Source organism: Sitophilus oryzae, unplaced genomic scaffold, assembly GCF_002938485.1.
Source record: "Sitophilus oryzae breed Bouriz unplaced genomic scaffold, Soryzae_2.0 scaffold_578_pilon_pilon, whole genome shotgun sequence".
In the NCBI taxonomy this organism is placed as follows: domain Eukaryota; kingdom Metazoa; phylum Arthropoda; class Insecta; order Coleoptera; family Curculionidae; genus Sitophilus; species Sitophilus oryzae.
The window spans coordinates 1,044,269-1,066,690 of NW_022147171.1; the positions used below are offsets into that span (position 1 = coordinate 1,044,269).

Here is a 22,422-nt window from a genome sequence, read left to right on the forward strand (position 1 = left end):
CATCCAAGAAGCCCTACACATTCATAATAAAATAAGCGATACAACTGCACCCACAGAACCATCCTGCTGATAAAATGGCAACAAATAAAATTTCATCATGATAGATCCTCTAACAAATTTGTTATTCCTCTCTTACAATTATTTGTGGATGGCTCATTTCATTCAGATGTTTAAAAAAGTCCAATCAGTCGCGATCCTAAAATTCTTGCCCAAACATTTACCGACCACCGGTCTTGGTGCTGAACTACTTGCATTAAGGGTATATTTGGACCAGTAGTGCATATTGCTAAGATTCGCACCTTCGGTACAGCCTATATGAAAAGTGACGCAAACAACATAAACTTAATAATATAATAATACATAACCCAAACAACAAATAAACCACGAAAACAAATGAAATTAAGGACGAGTTTGGATTAATAACTAAATGACGTTACATGGAATAAACCCCTAGTTTTCGCCCATACGAAATTCGGCCATTTTCTGTTAAAAGCAATATGGCGGCACAAAATTTCTAAAAATTTTAATAGAATTATTGATTGTCCGACTTTCGGACATTTTAATCTGACAACAACCTACGTATAATTAACCAAGAAATTCGTAAAAATATATGGATGGACGATAATGTTACATAACACGTTTAAAAATTATGATGTCATTTTTTTAAGAAAACGTCCGAAATTCGGATGCACGAAAACTAAACTTAAACGTTTTGATATTTTGACGTAACCAATTTACCTCCTTTTGTTTCCTAGCCTACTACTATAATTTTTAGACCATATTAATCCTGGGCGACAGCCTAACATGATATTTTGTACTCTTAATATCTCCGGTTAGAGGGAAGATAGAAAGTTGCGGTTTGCGTTGAAATTTTGGAAATTTTTTGAATAACTGTGCACAAGAAACAGAACCCCCTATTTAATTTTTTTATGCAAAAGCCCAATATCTGTTATGATGTCAAAGAGCGCCCTCTAGCTATCGGGAAAAAATATATGGAAAAAAATTGTACTGGAGATCATTAAGAAAGAAAAGCTGTTTTAAACGAGCCGATATTTAGAATGGAAATCACGATAATTAGAATAGAAATAGTCAATATATGTCAGTATTGACAAAAATAATTTATTATTATATTAATTGAGTAGATAGTTATTTGACTGAAATAATAAATTTGAAAAATTTTATTTTTTTTATTTAATCATTAACTTTTCTGCGAAAAAATGATAAAACAGTTAAACAGTTTCTGTTGAACTTTTGATTTTTTGTTGAACTAATAACTATTTAGTCAACATGATGTATAATGTATGTCAATGATATTAGCATTGATAAATATTAGTATTGATAAATTCGATTCCAAATATCTCGAGAACCATTACTCGTAACGATTTTTATCAAGAGACCTTTTTTTACGTAAAAAAACGTGGTAATTGTTTATTTTTTTACTCAGTAGTTTTATACAGATACTGACAAAGTTATTACTCTTCAAACAAGTTAAAAAAAATATGTAGGTGTACGGTCATATTGACATCAAAATCAAATTTCTGATGTCAAAAAACTCGTAGACACCAATTTTCATCCAAATACTGACGTTACTTCAGAAATTATTTGAAAAAAATCAAAATAAAAGTGAAACTTCTACACCCTGTATTTCCAAAACTCAGAATTTTAGGACATACGAACTTTTTTACTTATTTTTATTTGCAGAATATGCTGCCGAAGTTTCCGGAATACAGTTCGGACGACCCTGTATATTATGAATGCTGCCAAATTAAATGATTTATCTTATTTATTTGAAAAATTAACATTTTCGGAAAAATATATTTTAGGAAATATATTATTATGTTTATATGTTTTTTGTTTATATTTATGTATATTTTAGGAAATATTATATGTTATTATTCCTGTCGTCTTGGCTGCCATTCTAAAATTAACAGAAATAGGACATGATGCTCACAGAAGCAGAGGCAGATAAACCTCCGACAAGATGGTCGGATGACTTCATGACTTAAAAATATTTAGAGGAAACGAGAAGAGTGGATTTGAAGAGAAGATTTGAGGGAGGCCTACGTCGAGCAGTGGACACTTCAGGCTCGTTGATAATGATATATTATTTTTAGGAAATATTATGTATTAAGCCAAATTGAATCTAATGATTCATATATTGCTTGTGTTTATACCAATATAACTCACCATTAATAAATTTTTATATTAAAACCGTTTCAGCTACATTATTAAGTCTTAGAAAACTCAACTTAAAGGGACCTATTCTTTTTTGACTGTGTATACAGGGTGAGTTTTCTACAATGTTCTCTATGGGTATCTCGAAAACAACTGGAAATAGAAAGTCGGTTAAATGGGGAAAGAATCGCAGTTTTGTGGGATCATAAAGATGCGCCTTTCAGATTTTTCACAAAGTTCATGGCTTACTATATAGATATTTCGAAAAATAAAACGAATTTCGGCTATTTTAAAAATGGTCCCTAATTCCATTACAATCTATTTTAGTCAAAAAGTTTTCAGATAAAACTTGTAGATAATCACATCTTTAATGAGTTTGTGTTCTCCATTTTATTTTTCTAAAGCCTAGCATTGTTGACATATGTCACAAACATGTTTTTTTAATGGAAACCATAGTTGGCCATGACTTCATATAAAGCGCCATTTTTTAAGCTTTTCAGTGATATAAGCTATATGTTTTTTTTAGAAAAGTTAGTGAGTTATAGCCAATTCTTATGATTTTTAAACAATTTCACTTACTTAGCCATGGAAACAAGTTCAAAATTGTCGTTGCTCTCAGAGATGTCAAACTGTCACATCAAAACTTTGTAAACTAAAATAAACAAAAATTATATTGTAAATATGAATTTTTCAAATTGGTTCAACTTTTCTTGGTAATATAATACATTTTCGAGGATACGTTGACCGGTGAACGTCTATACGCGAACGCATTTAATGAACTGTGAACGAATATGATGCACTTACGATTTTTAGAGAACGGTTTTCAAGCCATGTTAGAAAAGTTAAATTTAGAGACTCGCGCATCAATAGAGTAGTTCCAACATGACTTTTGATATGGCACTACACCACCCCCCCCCCCCCACCCCAAAAAGACAAAAGAAAGGAATGTTAAAAAATTATTTATATCATAATTAATTATGCTAACACAGGCATAGCAAGAGGTGGACCAATTGCACGGACCTGGTCTATCCATTTTAGATTTTTTCATGGGGTATATGGTTAAAAACAAGGTTTACGAAAGAACTTATAAATTAAGAATGGTACTCGAAAAGTCGATACGGGAGAAGTTTAATAAAGTCGACCGGCCGTTCTGTGAGAAAAGTTGGTAATTCAGTTTTAAAAAGATGCATTTATATGAACTCAAAACATTGGCGGATTTTTTGAACATTTTCTAAAATAACTTAAAGTGTATGCAGTGATACAATTTTTTTAGTTTTAGTTTGTGTAATGTAAATTGCAAAGAACCATTTAATAAAATATACTGTCTTTTTAGAAGATAGTAAGTAAGTCATAACAGGATAACATAACAGAATAAGAATACCATACCAACTAAGTGAAATTAGTCAAGAAAGAAAGAATTGGCTGTAACTCGGTAATTTTTCGAAAAAAAAAAACATATTATAGTTTATATCTCTAAAAAGCTTAAGAATGGCGCTTTTTATGGTTTTCATTTAAAAAAACATATGTTTGTGTCATATGTCAAAAATGACAGGCTTTAGAAACAAAAACGTAGAGCACAATCTCAATAAGGATGTGATTATCTACAACTTTTATCTGAAAACTTTTTGTCTAAAATAGATTATAATGGAATTAGAGACCATTTTTAAAATAGCCAAAATTTCTTTTTTTCGAAATATCTAGTCAGCCATGAACTTTTTCAAAAATCTGAAAGGCGCATATTTATAATACCACAAAACTGCAATTCTTTCCCCATTTAACCGACCATCTGTTGCCAGTAGTTTCCGAGATACCGATAGAGAACATCCTAGAAAACTCATCCTGTATATTAATTGGGTTTATGGCTATTTGTATATAAATTAAATAAAAATCCTTCTTTATTTATACAAAGTTTCGCATTTTAATATAATGTTTTTTCAAGCACTTTTTCTCTATATCTTGGAAATAGTAGTTATTAATTCACTTGTTTGCAGAGAATCTTGTTTACAGAGATGTTGGAAATATAAATAAATACACATTTATAATTTATTACTTTATATTCTCTTTACACTTGAACATATTTATAAACAATTGATTTTATACATATAAAAAATGAACTTTCTAAAGGTTTACAGTATGATCAAAAAGGAATCATCAAAATGTGTAGTAAAAAAGTTGTAAAATAATATATAAAAAATTATTTAAATATAGTAGACAATAAAGAATAATAAATTAAATTATCTTCCTGGTCTGATATTATCTTTAATTTTTAAACTTCACAAAACATTTCTACTTGTATGTACCACTAGTCGTTATCCTACATAACTATTAGAATATAACTGAAAGCTAAAGATGAGTGAGATTTTTGTATCGGTTGGTCAACGGTCCATCACTGGCCAACCGGTAATTCCAGCGACCTATTTCTTCGATAAGCAGCGACCAGCGACAATGGTCGCGGTTTTAAAAAAGACAATTGTTTTATGGTCAGTGCGACTTACTTCCCCAGCAAGAGGCGACTAGTGACACTTGTTACCGTTTTAACATTCACTTCAATCCATATGGCATATACCAAGGATGGATCCTTGTTTATGTATAAAATACATATACAAGGATATTATGTACAAGGACATGATTTTAAGTGTCTCACTCAATTTTGCAATTTTCCTGTTTCCTATTTAAAGATAGTAGAAAGATTTTTTAACGTAATTTTTTACCTCAAAATTTTTAGAACGTCAATTTGACAGATACGACGCCATCTTGATTTTTTTTTAAGATAGAAACCCCCACATGTATTTTAGCATCTTCCGGTATATTAATTTTAGCTAATTTCAAAAATATATAGTTTAGTATACTTTGCGTTTACCGTTTTCAAAATACAGGATGTCCCAGGCTGAGCGTGCATTTGAAGTTTCTAGAGAACTACAACATCTGGCTCGGAGGTTTTTTGCACATCATAGTTTCACAACGAGATCTATCGATTAAAATTGTTTTTAATCTGGCAGCACTTCCGGAAATACCGGAAGATGACAGCAACTTTCTTATTTTAAAGGAGTGCGCCCATTTTTTATTACACACTTAAATTCTCTGAAAAATTTTATGAATTTTGATATCAAACACTTTATATCTAACATTAACCGTTTTTGAGAAAAAAAATATTTAAAATTTTTGAACGAAAAAAACTGCCTGTCAAAAATATGTGTATAGCCTAAACGTCAAATTTAAAGATTACCACAGCTACTGTGACATAAAGAGAAGTCATGTGGCTATCTATTTCAAGAATTAAATTGTTCGAATGTCATATAATAATGGCAGCAGCTGACATAGAATTGAGAGATTATAAAATTATAATAAATCATTTTTTTCAAATGGAAACCCACTGTTTTTTATTTCACTACTGAAAAGGCTCTTCAATTCGTTACTTTTTAAAAATACATGTTCCTATACCTAAAATAAATCGTTTTTAAGATATTTAAGATTTAGTTTTAAAGGATACATTTTTCTTGATTTTAACCAGTAGCCTAGGACTTTAAACCTCAAGTGATGTAAAACAATAGATCTAGCCATGTCATATTGTGACGCTTTGTTCAAAAAGCAACATCATTTCCGAGCCAACTTTGCACCTTTTTTTTCGATCATAAGGAATATTATTAATAATATCAACTATTAGATATCGCTAAAGAGTAAAAATACGAGATATATTTTTATAAATACACTTTTTAAACTCTTAAGGCAGGCAGTATTTATAATAAAGGAAATTCAAATAATTCGTTTTCTGACAGATGGAAATAAAACTGACTGTTTGACACTTAATGTCAAAGGAAGACTGTCTGACTGTTTGACACTTAATGTCAAAGGATGACGCTTTGTTCAAAAAGCAACATCATTTCCGAGCCAACTTTGCACCTTTTTTTTCGATCATAAGGAATATTATTAATAATATCAACTATTAGATATCGCTAAAGAGTAAAAATACGAGATATATTTTTATAAATACACTTTTTAAACTCTTAAGGCAGGCAGTATTTATAATAAAGGAAATTCAAATAATTCGTTTTCTGACAGATGGAAATAAAACTGACTGTTTGACACTTAATGTCAAAGGAAGACTTTCTGACTGTTTGACACTTAATGTCAAAGGAAGCTAGATAAAATCAAGAAAAATATACGTTTTCAAATTAAATCTTAAATAACTTAAAAACGATTTCTTTTAGGTATAGGAACATGTATAGTTAAAAAGTAACGAATTGAAAAACCTTTTCATTAGTGAAATAAAAAAAGTGGGTTTCCAATGTAAAAAACTGATTTATGATAATTTTTTAACCGCTTAATTCCGTAACAGCTACCGCCATTATTATATGACATTTGAACTATTTAATTTTTGAAATAGATAGCCACATGTCTTCTCTTTATGTCACAGTAGCTGTGGTAATCACTAATTTTGACTTTTAGGCTAAAACCAAAAACGGTTAATGCTAGGTATAGAGTGTAACAACAATATTCATAAAATTTTACAGAGAATTTAAGTGTGTAATAAAAATGGGGGCACCCATTTAAAATAAGAAAGTTGCTGTCAATTTCCGGTATTTCCGGAAGTGCCGCCATATTGAAAATATTTTTAATCGATAGATCTCGTTGTAAAACAATGATGTGCAAAAAATCTCCGATCTAGATATTGCGGTTCTCTAGAAACTTCTAATGCATGCTCAGTCTGGGACACCCTGTATAGTGCATTTAAAAATGAAATGTACTAGAATCATTTGAAGTGTCTCATCCAATTAAAAATTTGGCTTTTTAGGCTGTACTTAAACTGCCGTTAAACGGTAGCTTACTAAAATGCCGTTGATAGGTATGACGTCGTTGATGTGACGCACTTGACGGCTTTATGAAATATAGGAATTTTATAAGGACTAACCAACGCTATCCACCTCACCAAATAACCAACGCAACTAACCTCGACACTCATAAAAACATATAGAAAACAAATATAAATTAGTAAAAACCAACCAACCCCACCAAATTACCAACTAACCAATGAATTAACATCCTCCAAATAACCACGCTAACCAACCCGCCAAATAACTAAACCAATCCAACCAAAAAGGGTGAAACCAATGCAATAAGATCACGCTAGAAGCAAAAAAAAATATAAAAAAGTCATGGTCGGCGTGAGATTTGAATCACTATCGCTCACGAAGCGATAGCCTCAGCCACGGAGCCACAGGTGCTCTTGCAAAATGCTTAATGTTAGGCATTACTTTCCGCCGACATGAACGACGTCACTATCTATTAACGGCATTGTAGTAGGCTACCGTTTAACGGCTGTTTAAGTACATCGTAAAAATTTTCCTGTTTTCTATTTTAACCCTGGAGCGGGCGCGTCCGTATATTTGTACCGCAATTTTTACTAATTTGGTAAAAACAAAATATCCATTGGACGTAGATCGGTGATGCCATTAAATATTCTTATTTAGGGATATTTGACACGTTAGGTCGTAGTAGTTGCGTATCCAGCAATTTTGGTTCAGTAGCAATTCTGTCGTAAACCTGTTAACTACAAAAGTTGCGGTACTCCGTGTCGCTACGCTCCCGTTTATGTAAGTAAAATAATTGTCATATTATTTAATATTTTGCTTTATTTGGTCTAATTTTAAATTGTTAATTAATTGTCTCGATTGCTTTTATAATAATCTGTTATATATGTTATATAACCTGTAGTAATGACGGAAAAAGCCAATATACAAACTCTTCTCAGATATATAAGTTTCCCTCGCTAAATTTGATCCAAACGTAAAGGTACTAGTTAAAGACAATAAGAAGCGAGTTTGTCCCTGCCGTGTATGTGAAACCCATAAAACTACTATTTTTTGAAACTAATTCAACAAATTTGTTCACAAAAACTACAGTGATAGACAAATAAGATAGACAATTATTGTATTACTGGTAGATATCTATCTTTTCTCGAAAAAAGGATTTGTCGGGTTTTGAAACTAGGCGTCTCACTTATGGTGGGTTCATACTTGGAGTATTAGTCCTAACCTTACCCTTAACAGTAACCCTACGAAATTAACCTTCAGAACTTAAGCAAAATGCCGTTCATACTTTTTCTACTTGTCTTAAGAAAATAATCAATATTCTCGAAAGCGCTTGGGCTCATATAAAACGTATGTTTTGAACTAACCTAAATTCACAATTATTTTTAAAATTTCTAATACTAGAGGAACTAATTTTTACATTAATAATTTGTAGACCAAAAAATATATTTATTTATTAACATAAAAAAACTGTCAAATTCAACATGTCGATATTATTTCGAGAATTCTTAAAATCCCTAGTTTTGAGCATGCGCGATTCAGTTTTGAATTAGCATTAGCCCTAAGAATATAAAATATCCCAACCTGTTAGGACTAAGGCTAATAGCTGTGCTAATAGTTACCCACCGTTAAAATGTTTCTTTCGGTTCCATTCTTTATAATGCGTTTAAGTTTTTTATGTGTTAATAAATATGTTTCAAAAATATCGCTTGTTACTGTTTAGCATGCTAAATTTTACAATAAAATATTTTAAATTACAGAATACTTAAAAAATATAAATACGGTACAGAATACCGCTACGCGCCCGCTCGTGTGATTCTAAAGTACGCGTCTGCCCGAGGGTTAAGATAGTAAAAAGATATTTAAATGTAATTTTTGCGAGGATGCCGATTTTTATCCGAAAATTTTTTTAAATGTTAATTTTGACAGATACGACGCCATCTTGATTTTTTTAAAATAGAAACCTCCACATACTTTAGCATATTCCGGATATAATTTCTAACTAACTTTTAAAGTTAATAAATGAGTAAATTAATTATTAATTCTGAAGTAGCTCCTAAACGTATCAAGTTGGCTTTATGACTTTCGGTGAATCATTTGATTCTCGGTCAATTCGTACGCTAAAACTTATGTATAATATTTGTATGGAAATTCATTATTATTTGATTTAGAAGTAAACAAATTAGCACAAAAATTCCAAGAGGTTACATTATTACGTGATTTTTGGAAATTTACCTCCTAAAGGAATGCAATTATGGGTAAAGCTTTGATATTATCTAGATTAGAAGCATGAAATTTTCCACATTTTTTTTTAATTGAACGAAAAAACAAGCCATGTCGACATGCTTAATTTGAATAGCGGCTTAAGTCACTGATAACGATCCAGAATCAGTGACCCATACCCATACAACCTTAAATGACTTTAAAACTAGTTTTAATCAATTGCTGATGATGCTAACGTGGTTAGCGGAACGCGCGTCCAGTGTAAAAGTGTTTTTGTGTATTGAGGTGATTCAGTGTTTTATTTTGCTGTTGTAAAACCAATAATTCCAACCCCCAAATGTGACCTAAATTTTATTTAATATTATGTTGAAATTCATTTTATTGGATTAGCGTAGAAAACGACAAATAATACATATAAGTCAAAATGTCGTGTAAAATTTAAAAAAAATAAAGACAATATCAGTCCAGTAAGATATTTTATTCCAAGTAAACAATTTCTATAAAAATTATATTACAATTTTTATAACTGTCAAAGTAAAAGGCCAATTGATTATGGCTTTTTGACCGCACGTACACGGTTTGGTTAAATATAAAAAATCAACAAAAGTTACAAAACCTAAAACAATTTGAGAATAGATTATTGTGGTTTTTAAAATTATATATTAAAATAACCTTAACTATTTACATCAGTTTATCATATTTTGCAATGTATTTTACAGTTGAGATTAATTGCATACGTACAAATTTTACATGTGTCTTAATATATGGTACCTAAAATACTTATAAATTATCAACGTTGCAATAAAAATATTATAATTTAAAAACGATCATATCAAACAAACTAAATACCAAAAAGTTCGTTTCATCGAAATTACTTATTTCCTTAAAAAAAAAGAATTATCACCAGCTAATAAAAATAATCACAAAATGTCTAGATGTAAATGCAATTAATGCAATTAAATCTTCGTTAATATGGACGCCAAACAACGGCATCGCCATTTTGACCCGGCGCTCTCTGTGCACCACTATTACTTAATACTCGATTATGTCCATCATCTTGTCTTTGCACAGCCGCTGCACACGTTGCATTGTTCAAAAGTATATCTGTCGTTCCGTTCATTTGTCTATGATTTGAGTTACCTGATAAATGATCCATTACCGTTTGTAAATCGTTATGACTCTGTGTTGTATGTGAATGAAAAGTATGAAAGTTATGAGATTGGTGATTAGCTGCAGAATACAATTGTGAGTATAACAAACCCGGAAGCACTGGATATATCGAATTATTACAACTGCTAGGTGAATAAGAACTTTGGCTCATATTTTGATGAAGTGAAAAATTTGTAGTACTGTTATTTATATGATTTACACCAAGGGAAGACTGCGATGTAAGAAGATCGTCTTGAATGGGGCTTTCTGCTGCACTGGAATTATCTGATAACGATCTTGGGCCAGAAATAGGAAAGTCTGCTTGATTCGTTGAGTATCGCGGCACCAATAGCGATGATGTGTGGGAGTTTTGAGTGTGATTGGTGTGATTTTGTGATATCAGGCCAAGATGCTGATCAATATCTGACGTTGACGTATCAGGTATAACTGAAAGAGAACATTGTATAGTGTTGCTGCTATTTATATCTGACTACTTTTACCTAGGTCTACATTGTTTTTTTTTAATTTAATCAATATACTTAAGTTAATAAAAGACTAAATGATACTTACGCGTACTGACGGTTGAACTCGATGCAAAAGCGTCTTGAGTAGATGTCTGATCAGGTGTGGCTCCAGAAAATCCAAGAGCAGGAGTATTAAATTGAGTGGTAGATGGTGTACAAGATGCTAACGTACTGGGCGTAAAATAGGGAGAATAAGCTCCAGTTGCCCCATAACCCCAATGAGAATTCGTTGTAGTTAAGCCAAACTGTGTCATATCTGTAATCAAATATAATCTAAATTAGTTTGCATTGCGGAGAATAATTCATTATACACACACAAATTGCAGACAATTTTTAATAGTATTGATGATTGCTTGGTTATAGTAGGCATGAATGATATAGTGACATGAAATAAAATACTGAGAATATTTTAGTGTAGGTTACTCGACCTACTCGTATAAAACTACAACTGAAAAAATGTACATTTCCCTAATTTTTTTTAAATTTTTCCGTAAAAAATGTCTCTTGGTAAAAGTCGCTACGAGAAATCATTCTCAAGATATTTAGAATGGAAATAGTCAATACATGTCTTTAATGGGAAGAAATAAACATGTTGAGTAGATAGTTATTTGACTGAAATGATAAATTTGGGAGAACTTTTTATTTTTTTAAATTAATCTTCTAAAACGTTTCAAATTTATGATTTCAGTCTAATACCTATTTAGTCAACATGATTAATTTATGTCAATCATGATCAGGTATTTAATTTAGCTTACGATGTTTTTTTACGTAAAAAACGTCGTGAATGTATATTTGTTACTCAGTAGTTTTATACAGGTACGGACGGAAAGATATTGGCTCTTCAAACCAGTTAAAAATATGTAGGTGGCGCCCCCTACAAGTAGCAGTCATATTGACATCAAAATATTTATCATGTCAATAAATTCCCCACCAATTTTCATCCAAAAATTGACATTACTTCAGAAATTATTTGGAAAAAAATCTAAAAAAAAAAAATAAAACACACCCTGTATCTCCGAATCTAAGCATTTTCGGACATACATTTATACGAACTTTATTACTTATTTTTATCTACAGAATATGCTGCCGAAGTTTCCGGAATACAGTTTGGTCTACCCTGTATAATAACTGTCGATAGCATAGCACATGTACCGGTTGACATCTTGCAGAAGATTTTTTATGATAGGAAACGAATAACGGATTTTCGGCCCTTTAAAAAACTGTCGGAAGAGGATGTAGGTACTAAAATATACCAATGATTTAACATTTTTTAAATAAATAAGTTTACAAGTGTCCATAAGATTGAGCGTTTAACAGAGACATTATTAAGACCTTTATATCTCTCTCAGTCTCACTGATTTCCTAATTCCGCATTTCCCCTAAATACACCGCATACCTTTGAACATCTAATGTAATAAGGGATGACATAGAAGTGAAAGATAATTGAAACATCAATCAACTTATCTGTAAAAAGATCTGTTAATATAATTGTCCGAACTCCCACTACAAACCGAGCATCAAATATTAACAATATCCTCAACCCAAATTCGCAATGTAAATTCAACAACCGAAATTACAATGAACAATTCTACAAAGGTGGTTTTTTATATCCGATCTATGTGATTAAACATTTGTCTATTTATCTGCTAATGTAAAGTTTTTAATGCGGTATTAATTTTAAACTTCAATCTGGAACCTACTAAATTTCCGTATTCGTTTTATATTCTCCTAAAAAAGATGAGAGAGTTTTTCAGCAACAGTTGTCTTTAGTTGATTTATACTGATAATTTTGGTAAAACTATATATGCATCTGCTAACGAAAAATTTACAATGTCCTTTAAATTTTTGAGTTCGTAATAAAAGAACTTCCTTACCATTTCGCTATAACTTTTTATAAAAAAAACAGAGCAAAAGTAGCCTTCTTATACTTGTAACTATCTATGTATGTGCTAATACAAAGTTTTCTTTGGTGTTTGAATTTTTGAGTTTTTAGAAATAAACTCACCATTTCTACTATGAATTCTTATGGATATTTGAGGGGAATGTTTAATACAAAACCCGTTTGAGTAAGTCCAAAAAATGTTAGCTTTTACATTGTAGTATGGAGGGAAACAATCGATTCACAAAAATATAAATAACCAAAATCAGTCTCAAAAATACATTTTTTAGATATATCTATCGGAGCTAATCGAGCGAATGTGTTAAGGCCGCCTCAGATATAATTTTTAATGCGAGACGGTGTGTGCGAAGCATCAAGTCATCCGTCTTATTTATCGATTTTTATTGTTGAATCAGTAGTGATTCGACAATAAAAATCCTATTATGTAGGTAATCTAGAAATCATAGAGCAGAAAAGCCATAATGATACGACTACTTGCAGAAACTATTTTTAGATACAAACACGAAAATGTTATTACTCGCATCGGGAGCTGTTTACAAAAGAAATCGACAGCCATTTCAACTATAGTAAATCTATCAGGAAAAAACTCTATCTTACCACCAAACATCCGATATTGTGAACAATATTATGCAAAAAAGACTTACAGCAAGAAAAGGAACTTATACAGGGTGTCCCAGGCTGAGCGTGCATTAGAAGTTTTTAGAGAATTACAATATCCAGGTCGGAGATTTCTTGCACAACATTGTTTTACAACGAAATGCGCGATCTATCGATTAAAAATATTTTCAATATGGCGGTACTTCCGGAGTTACCGGAGGTTGGCAACAACTTTCTTATTTTAAATGGGTGCCCCCATTTTTATTACATACTTAAATTCTCTCTAAAATTCTATGCATATTGATGTTAAACAATCTATGAGAGAGGACATGTGGCTATCCATTTCAAAAATTAAATTGTTCAAATGTCATATAATAATGGCGGTAGCTGTCATGGGACTGAGCGATTAAAAAATTACCATAAGTCATTTTTTTCCAAAGTTTTTCAATTCGTTACTTTTTAACTATACATGTTCCTATACCTAAAATATATCGTTTTTAAGTTATTTAAGATTTAGTTTGAAAACGTATATTTTTCTTGATTTTATCTAGCTTTCTTTGATATGAAGTGTCAAACAGTCAGACAATTAATTTCCATCTGTCAAAAAACGAATTATTTAAATTTCCTATATTATAAATTCTGCTGCTTGAGTTTAAAAAGTGTATTTATAAAAATAGAATTCAATCTAATTGGAGTTTGAATCTTAAAATGGGGATTTGATAATTACATAATTAGCTTTTCTTAATATCCGTCTTTTACTTCTGTACTTTTCAAGACGAACAAAGTCGCAACCTTAATTACAGAACAATATAGTAAATACCTATATGTTTAATATTATAATAGCATTATATTTTCAGTCATTCTCATCGAGCGTCGTTCATTATTTAAAACTTTCATTCAATAAAACTCGTGTATTTTACTTTACTATTTAACATTATAAATTACATCAAAGCCTTTTTCAATCCGGTTGGAAAGACAACACAAGCCAGCAATATGTTACCGGCAAAATAAAATTAAACAAAAAACCAGTCAAGCCTCTTAACAGAAGCAATGTAAAGGCATAACCAAATCAAACACCGGTTTATCTAGCTAATTAAGAAAACTACCTATACAATATTAATTTCGAAGTTTCCCCAAGTAAAAAAGTATTATTAAAGTAAAATATGTTTAGTTATATTTAAAATATAATATTGAATGAGGAAAAAAACAGTACCTATGTACTTATTAGGGGTTCCCAAGAATTTACTCGCTCTATCTAAATTTTACTGATATTACATATTATTATTATCAATTTTAACTGTTCATGTCTGTTGTCATTAATTTATATTATCATAGTCCTGTTTTGTTTATAAATTAATTTAGTTTAAATCACATAGAGCTACTTAACATTCAGATCGGACCGCTTACGGAATAATGAATGGGTTTTGTTTTCATTTAGAATTTGATTCCCAAGAGATCCGTAAAACGAGTTGCTCTAAATTAAATCAAGTTAGAGAAACTCAGAGATACTTATAAATAGAAATTATTTAGCCCTTGGGATTTAAGAATTAATCACATATTTTAGTGATTAATCGTATATAACAATATATGATAAATAAGAATTTACCACAATTTGTATCAGTATACTATACATATATTTCCAAACGGAATTATTAAAAAATAAATATATTTATAGGTATTATTTAAAAAATCTCAAGATAATAAAATTTCATTCAAACAATTATATATCATGTTAATATACCTAAAATTTTCTGTTTCTTCAGTTGGTTAGGTTATTGAATAAAAATTAACATATAATTATTGAAACTTAAAAAATAGATTCGATTTATTAAACTACAAAAATTTAGTCATTTTTGAGCATTCGGTACTTTGGTGCCTCTCTTGCTTAGGTGCTCGCCACAAATCGGGTGTTTGCATTAGCGATAGTATGCAATCGTCATCCGTTTTAATCTTCTGGGACAATAAAAGCATATTGAACGTCTGCCTTCAACTTCATCAGGTTGGTTTGATTTGACGATGTTTTCATCAGATGTCAGTCCATCGTTGTAGTTCTCTTCAACCTCTAAATTGTCTACCACTCTGCTTCTCAATCACTCTCGTTATCACTCTCAGAACCATCCATATCGTCTTCTTCATTCATTATTTTTTTGTATTTCATTTTCCAACTCTTGATGTGTCAAGGGCAAGGGTCGTTTTCGTGAATCCATTCGTGAATCCATCCAAACTAGTATCACTACTTATTTTAAAAACCTTACTTTATACTAATCACTCGTATATTTTACGACGATCTCACCTAAGCTCAGCAAATGAAAGTCATGACACATTGATGACACATTGATGTGCGCAGAGGTTCGTCGATCACAAGACTAACTAGGAACGTAAATCGATGTAGACCGCATCAATACAAAATCGACCGAAGAAAACAAAGTGTCGTAAAAATTACGATACATTAGTATTCTAGAGTTAAGAAAATGGGAAGATATGTGTTTTCCATGTTCTGTGTGGTGGATAGATATGGCAGGACATTCACGTTAAGAATATAATAAATAATATCATAATAGCATAATATGCTATTTAAATATCAGAGGTAGGCTTTTTTTATTTATTGTATGGGATAACAGTGCTACTAGCAAACGCCATTAAACAAGAAGCGCACCTTTTCAATACCCTTTGGGTGGCGGAAATTTTCAAATTTTCAGTTAAAAAATAAAACTCGGTTATTTTGGACATATTTGAAAAACGATAAAAAGAAAATATTATGTTTCTTTTATCGATATCTACCAGCCCTGATTTTTCCGTTAAAGATCCTGAACGGAAAAATCGAGGGAAACAAGTGGATTGGACGCAAGTCCTTCAAGAGGCTTTCGTGGTTGAGGAACTTGCGGCAATGGACAGGCGTGAGCGCGGATGAATTACTCCATGTAGCGCAAGATCGAGAGCGATACAGAGATGTTGTTAACATGGCAGTCGTCAACGTTCACTAGGAAATAATATAAATAAATAAAAGCGATTGGCACTCACTGACTCATCACGATATCTCCAAAACTACACAGCATATTAATTTGAAAATTAGTACTTATATAGTTACTCCTTACGGGACATAGATGCTCACTAAGAACGGATTTTGATCAAATCCCATCCAAAGTATAGTTTTTAATATTATTCGGAAATTTATGAAATTGTAGCCCCCATATAAAATGCCAAACATTGACATTAAAACTTCAACATATAACTTTGATTGTTGTTTTGTCAGTTTAATTATGGAAAAAGAAAAAAGAAAGTATTTCAATATTATTTTTACTGAACGATTTGCATAATAAACTAATTCATGTTCGATTAAATAAAGCTTCGGTGAACTATCCTGACACACGATTTTTTTTAGAAAATGAAGTTTATGTTACCTTAAAATGAACTTTTTGGATTCTTTGACTAAAATCTGATGCGCACAAACATGTTTCACATAAAAAATATTCTTAAAAATGTTATTTGATTTTTATAGCAAATACCAGAGCAAATTCCATAACCGATAATGAAAGAGTCGCGGACTTGTTTATATCCGTTTATATGTTTACGCTGACAGTAATGAAGGTCGAATTTTGACAAATATTGCGAATTGATACATGGTTGTCAGATCAGCTAGTAAATGATCCGGAATTTCATGCATCTTTTTTGTTTAGGGAAAAAAATTACGTCATAGGTTTTAATTTTTTTTAATACGAATTAGATTACTTTAGTTTATCTATTATTTATTATATAGTTTTTATTATTAATTGGCTAAATTAGCGCGCCGGTGAGACAATTGCTATAGTTATAGTTCTAGCAATGAAAACACGCTGTAAGCTGGAAGCCACCAAAGCAAAGAAAACATGCTGTAAGCGTGTTTTCATTTCTTTGGTTTGTGTTTGGCTCGGGTTGAGTTGGTTTGGTATTGGTCGGTTTGGTTTGGTTTGGTTTTGTATTGGTTAGTTTTGTATAGGTTGATTTTGTATTGGTTGGTTTTGTATTGGTTGATTTTGTATGGGTTGGTTAGGGTTTGGTCGGGTTGGTTTGGGTTGATTTGGTTGTTTTTTTTCTTTTTATCTGTTTGATTGATATTTTGGTTGCTTTTGTTTCACTCTTCTGTTGTTTTTTTTAGTTTTCCCATTCACACATTACCAACGCATTTTTATTATTAAAAATGGCTATTTTTTCAAAATAAAAATAAAAAACAGGAAATGAAAATTTAGTGGAACTGGCAACATTGCTTTTCCTTTTGTCGCTGTCATGTTAAATCAAGTGTTAAAATTCTCCATAACGTCAAATATGCGTCAAAAACTACGAAAATTAAATTAAAATATTTTAAAATTTTGTGCATAATCTCCATTTATTTTTATTTAAAACTCTCTTCTCTTCTTCTTCTTCGGATATTTTTGGATTATATAGAAAAAACTTTATATACTCACATTCTATTGACCTTAGAGATTGCAAATATACTGGGGGAGGAGAGAAATTTTGTTTCTTTAAGTATTTTTTCAACCAAACAAACTTACGGGACCGGGGAGCGAATAGGGGTGCTGGGCGGGGTTAAAGCGTACATACTGGGGGGTAAAACATGACATACACATATAGTAAAGTCGAATTTTTAATTTATAATTGACTAAATATAGATTATGTACGGAATTTCAAAATATTTTAATCAAAATTTTAATTTAGTATTTGACACATATTTGACGTTAGAGAATTTTAACACTCGATTTGACAAGACAGCGACAGAAGGAAAAGGAATGTTGCCAGTCCCATTGAATTTTCTTTAATATTTTTGTTTTTGAATTTTTATTTTAAAAAATAGCCATTTTTAATAATATGTGCTATTTGGGATTCGTTTCACTTTATGGCGCTCAAAATAAAGAAATTTTCTATAAAAAGTCTATTCTAATGCTCTTGAGACAAACATAAAGAGCTTGAGTTGACCTCCCCCACTCTATTTGCAATCGCTAAGGTCAATAGAATGTGAGTATATAAATTTTTTCCATATAATACACAAATAGCCGAAAACCATATATGCAACAATAAACCAGTGCGAGCTTCTAAAGTGGAATAAATTTATTATATCAAATCAATCACAGTTAAGGCTCTCCTTCCCACTGGCGCTAGCCTAGCATTTGTAAGGGTTTGGCTGTCACAAAATGCTGCAAAAACCATGTGACCTTTCTTCACGAATCTTTTTTTATTTGTTTGTATACATCTTAAGACGTGCTTATAATTATATTTCCTTCCCCAAACTCAACTCAAACTGTTTCAAATTTACCCCTTAAACGCCCTAAAAAAAGATGGTTTTATAAGTAATTTTTTTAGCATTAAATGTATTCAAATCGATTTTAAAACTAATTACGAGCATGTCTGGAAGCTTCCTTAATAAAGTGAAACAAAAATTATTTCAAAATATTAAAAAACATGGTCGCAATTTTGTGAGGGCCGACCCTCTGCAAACCAAATTTTGATCATTTTTGTTGCTTGTAATGTGGCGCCCTCACGTGAATTTTGTTGCTGACGCTTTTGAAGACGGGCAAAGGAAACCAGGTACGTATTCGAATTATTTGGATAAATTGTGTGTGTATGGTTATCGTATTAATCATGATGCAATGTAACAAAACATAAAACAATAAATAATTAATAAGATGGTTTGACCACTGTGAAGTAAAGGAAGTCCACAAGAACTTGGACCGGCGCCTGCGCGCGGCGCGACTTCAATAAGCAAAGATTAGGGTAAAATCGTTATATCGCATTAAATAAAGAGATAGTACATGATACATGATCCAGAGATTACATGATATAATAATTGTTACTACCTATTCTTACTTCGCTCTATTATTTTTAAATTGTTTAAAAAATTAATATTGTTAAAAGTGATAAAAATTATACTACTATGTATTATACTGGTGATAGTTAAAGTGCCATAATAGTAGTACTCTACAAACAAAAAATAATTCGTTCAAACAAAAAATAATTCGTTGAAAAAAAGCCAAACCAAACCAAAATAAAATAAAAACACTGAAAACTGAGATGTACTAAGATAAAAATTATTAGTGCATAGGAAATGGTTTATACAGAGTGTTATAATATTAACCCACATAAAAAAAAACTAAACCCACTTTATTAAAAAGGTATGTACTACATATACGAAGGCAATGGACATACATATAGGCAATAATAATGCATATAAACATTTATTATAATAGATAATAATATTGTTTAAAAAATGGACGATTACGATGGACTACTTAACTTTTAACAGAGATATTTCAAATAGGCATATTTCTAGGATCCACCAATTCGGTCAAAAGACATTTTATGTAGAATTCCGTAAAAGTTTTTTAGTTTTTTTTTTCCAAAAAACTTCATCTTTGAAAATAATTTGCCCGGTAACAGTGCGTCGGGCATCTGTAGTGTGTAGCTCTTATAATAAAAAATTTAGGAATTTTGTATAAGTGCCTACCTAAAGTATGTGTCAGGATGTATTTCAGGAAAATATTTTAACTTCTATACGGTGACTCAAAAAAGTGTGAGTGGACCGGGATGATTTTTTTAAATGCAACACTCTGTATATTGTTGCATTTTTGGCTTCCTTTCTGATCACTTTACATAATCCTAGATAAGATGTAAATATATTTGGATAGTTTCAGAGATATTAATAAATAAATAAAAAATATATATTTTTCAATAAGTTACAAAGTAAGTTGATAAAATATGGCATTTTCAAAATAATAGTTTAAGGTACAGCTCTTATCATATTTTTATGCAATTGTCTCAAAAGTCTTAAAAATCGATTTTTAAGAAAAAACTAGTTTTATAAAAAATTCATTACTTTTGACTTTTGAGACACCCTGTATAACAATTTTTTTTACATATTATGATGCTTCTAGGCTCATGTATTTTTTGGAAACTAGTTAAGGTGTGACTTTGACCTGAATCTGCGAAAATATGATTTTTTATGTGGGTTAATATTATAACACTCTGTATAAACCATTTCCTATGCACTAATAATTGTTAATTTTTTCATATTTTGTATTGACTTTGTAATTTTAACACATATTGAATAATATCTACCAGCAAAATAATTTTTCCATAAAATATGGTCCACCGTTGGGATTTTGGGCGCCGCGCCGGCGCCTTTGACCCTGGATTTATCGAGAGATTCGTAAGTGCAAATAGTCGATGCGCCGCCTTCTGTTAGTTTAAAAGCTACCTCGTCTCTTCGGATTCCCCGCAAGTGTTATAGTTTGTCTAGGGAAGGGCAGCCTTAAAAATGTTTGAACACTTTGATTATTATTTTAAATCCCACCATATTTTTACATAAAAAATATTTCTATAGTGCGATTCAAACAACAACGACAATGTTTACAATGTCAAAGAACAAAAAAATAAAAATAAGATTCAAAAATATTTACTAAGTTTATACTAAATATCAATGACCTCTAGGTAAATTTACCTCGATGTCATTGGTAAATATAGAGCAAACATTAGACCAGTGTTTACAAGATCAAATTCGATAATCAAAATATAAGTCATTTACGGCGTAGAAAGCCTTGTCTAGTAAATAAGATTTCAATGCTTTGCGAAATGAAGAAAATGATGTTATGGATTTGATTTCAAATGGCAGGTGATGTAGGCAAGTAATGATACCAGGTGTACATTTTTTTCGAGTTGTATAATATTGAACTGTTAACTAACTCTGAGCATGGGGTAGGTAGATAAAGATCTTGCTCCGCGTTCCTCAGTGGATAAGTGTGAAATGGCGTGTGGGTGGATATTTAGCATCTACATTTTCATCCATCTAAATTTTAGACGTTAAATCTGCTTTTGTTTGTAAAATCTGCATTTTAGACTCTTAAATGCAGATTTTACAAGAATCAACTGAATATAAAACGACAGAACTGACGTTATTGGATAGACGAAAATTCAGACTGAATGAGAGAGGACTATACTAAATAGCCAGAAAAAAATCGTCAACATTATTTGAGCAGGCAAATAATGCTGCTTCAAAAAGACAAATAATGCTCAAAAAGACAAATAATGCTCCTTCAAAAAACCGCAAATACGTCCCACCAAAATAATTCTCAACTGATCATTAAATCACCAATAGTGACTTAATGATCAGTCGAGAATTATTTTGGTGGGACGTATTTGCGGTTTTTTGAAGGAGCTTATTCGAAATCTGGCAATTTTATTTTCCGATCCTCTTTTTAGAAACATTTCTCTAGAAATATCGGCTTTTTGTAGAAAAAATATCGGCTTTTTGTAGAAATATTTTTTAAGTAAAAATAGAGCAACTTAAAATAATAATTGAAGCGTGTCCAAGCATTTTGTTTAATTTCTGTTTTTGATATAATGAATTTATTCCACTTACTAGTAGAAACTCACATTTTATAGCAAAATTGCAAGATGTATAAAGAATATATCGTTCCAAATTTGCATGCATAGCGAAGTGGGCATGAATATACAATTACTTGCCATCGAATATCTTCTTAACAAAAATGATTACCGCGATTTCTCCTAAGAATTGTTCTGGTAAAAAAGTAGGTACTGTATAAAGTTGTTATACTGCCAAATGCATGCGACTTCGCCATAAATTTGAATTTTATTGACTTCATAAAATCACTCTGATTTCTTGAAACCCCTTCTTCGCCGCTAGAAGAAAATATACAAAATAAAAAAGTAATTTTTTGTAAACACCACTGCGTCGATCCAATGGAGACCTATTTGTTGTAGGTGTTTTATTAATAAAACAAATTTTGCCACACGGACAAAAAATACTTAACTTATTAGTAGGTTTTATAACTTAAAAATTATGTTTAACTTTAATTATTTTTTTAGGAATTTATTCTTTGTATTATTAACATCACAAGTTAGATTTTAGTGTTAAAACTTCTTTTGTACTACTGTCTTTCACCGTTTTTAGAAAATCTGCTCCCCTCTCCATTTCTCGGCATCGTATATTAACTTATATACTGGTGTTCTGTTTTCTAGTTCAATTATGTTTCTCATACAGCCAATACTTTCTTTCGCT

General features: G+C 31.0%; 1 protein-coding gene across 3 annotated transcripts in view; it reads right to left on the reverse strand.

The window, feature by feature from the left end:
• Window positions 1-8,504: 8,504 nt before the first annotated feature.
• Window positions 8,505-22,422, reverse strand: part of LOC115887589 (runt-related transcription factor 2) — a 115,479-nt gene continuing 101,561 nt past the window's right edge. For all 3 annotated transcript variants that reach the window (XM_030907059.1, XM_030907057.1, XM_030907056.1), the window contains 2 exons: window positions 10,926-11,135; window positions 8,505-10,802 (listed from right to left, as the gene is read on the reverse strand). In XM_030907059.1, coding sequence (XP_030762919.1) covers window positions 10,174-10,802; window positions 10,926-11,135 — 839 coding nt within the window. In that variant the 3' untranslated portion in view covers window positions 8,505-10,173. The remainder of the gene's footprint in view (window positions 10,803-10,925; window positions 11,136-22,422) is intronic.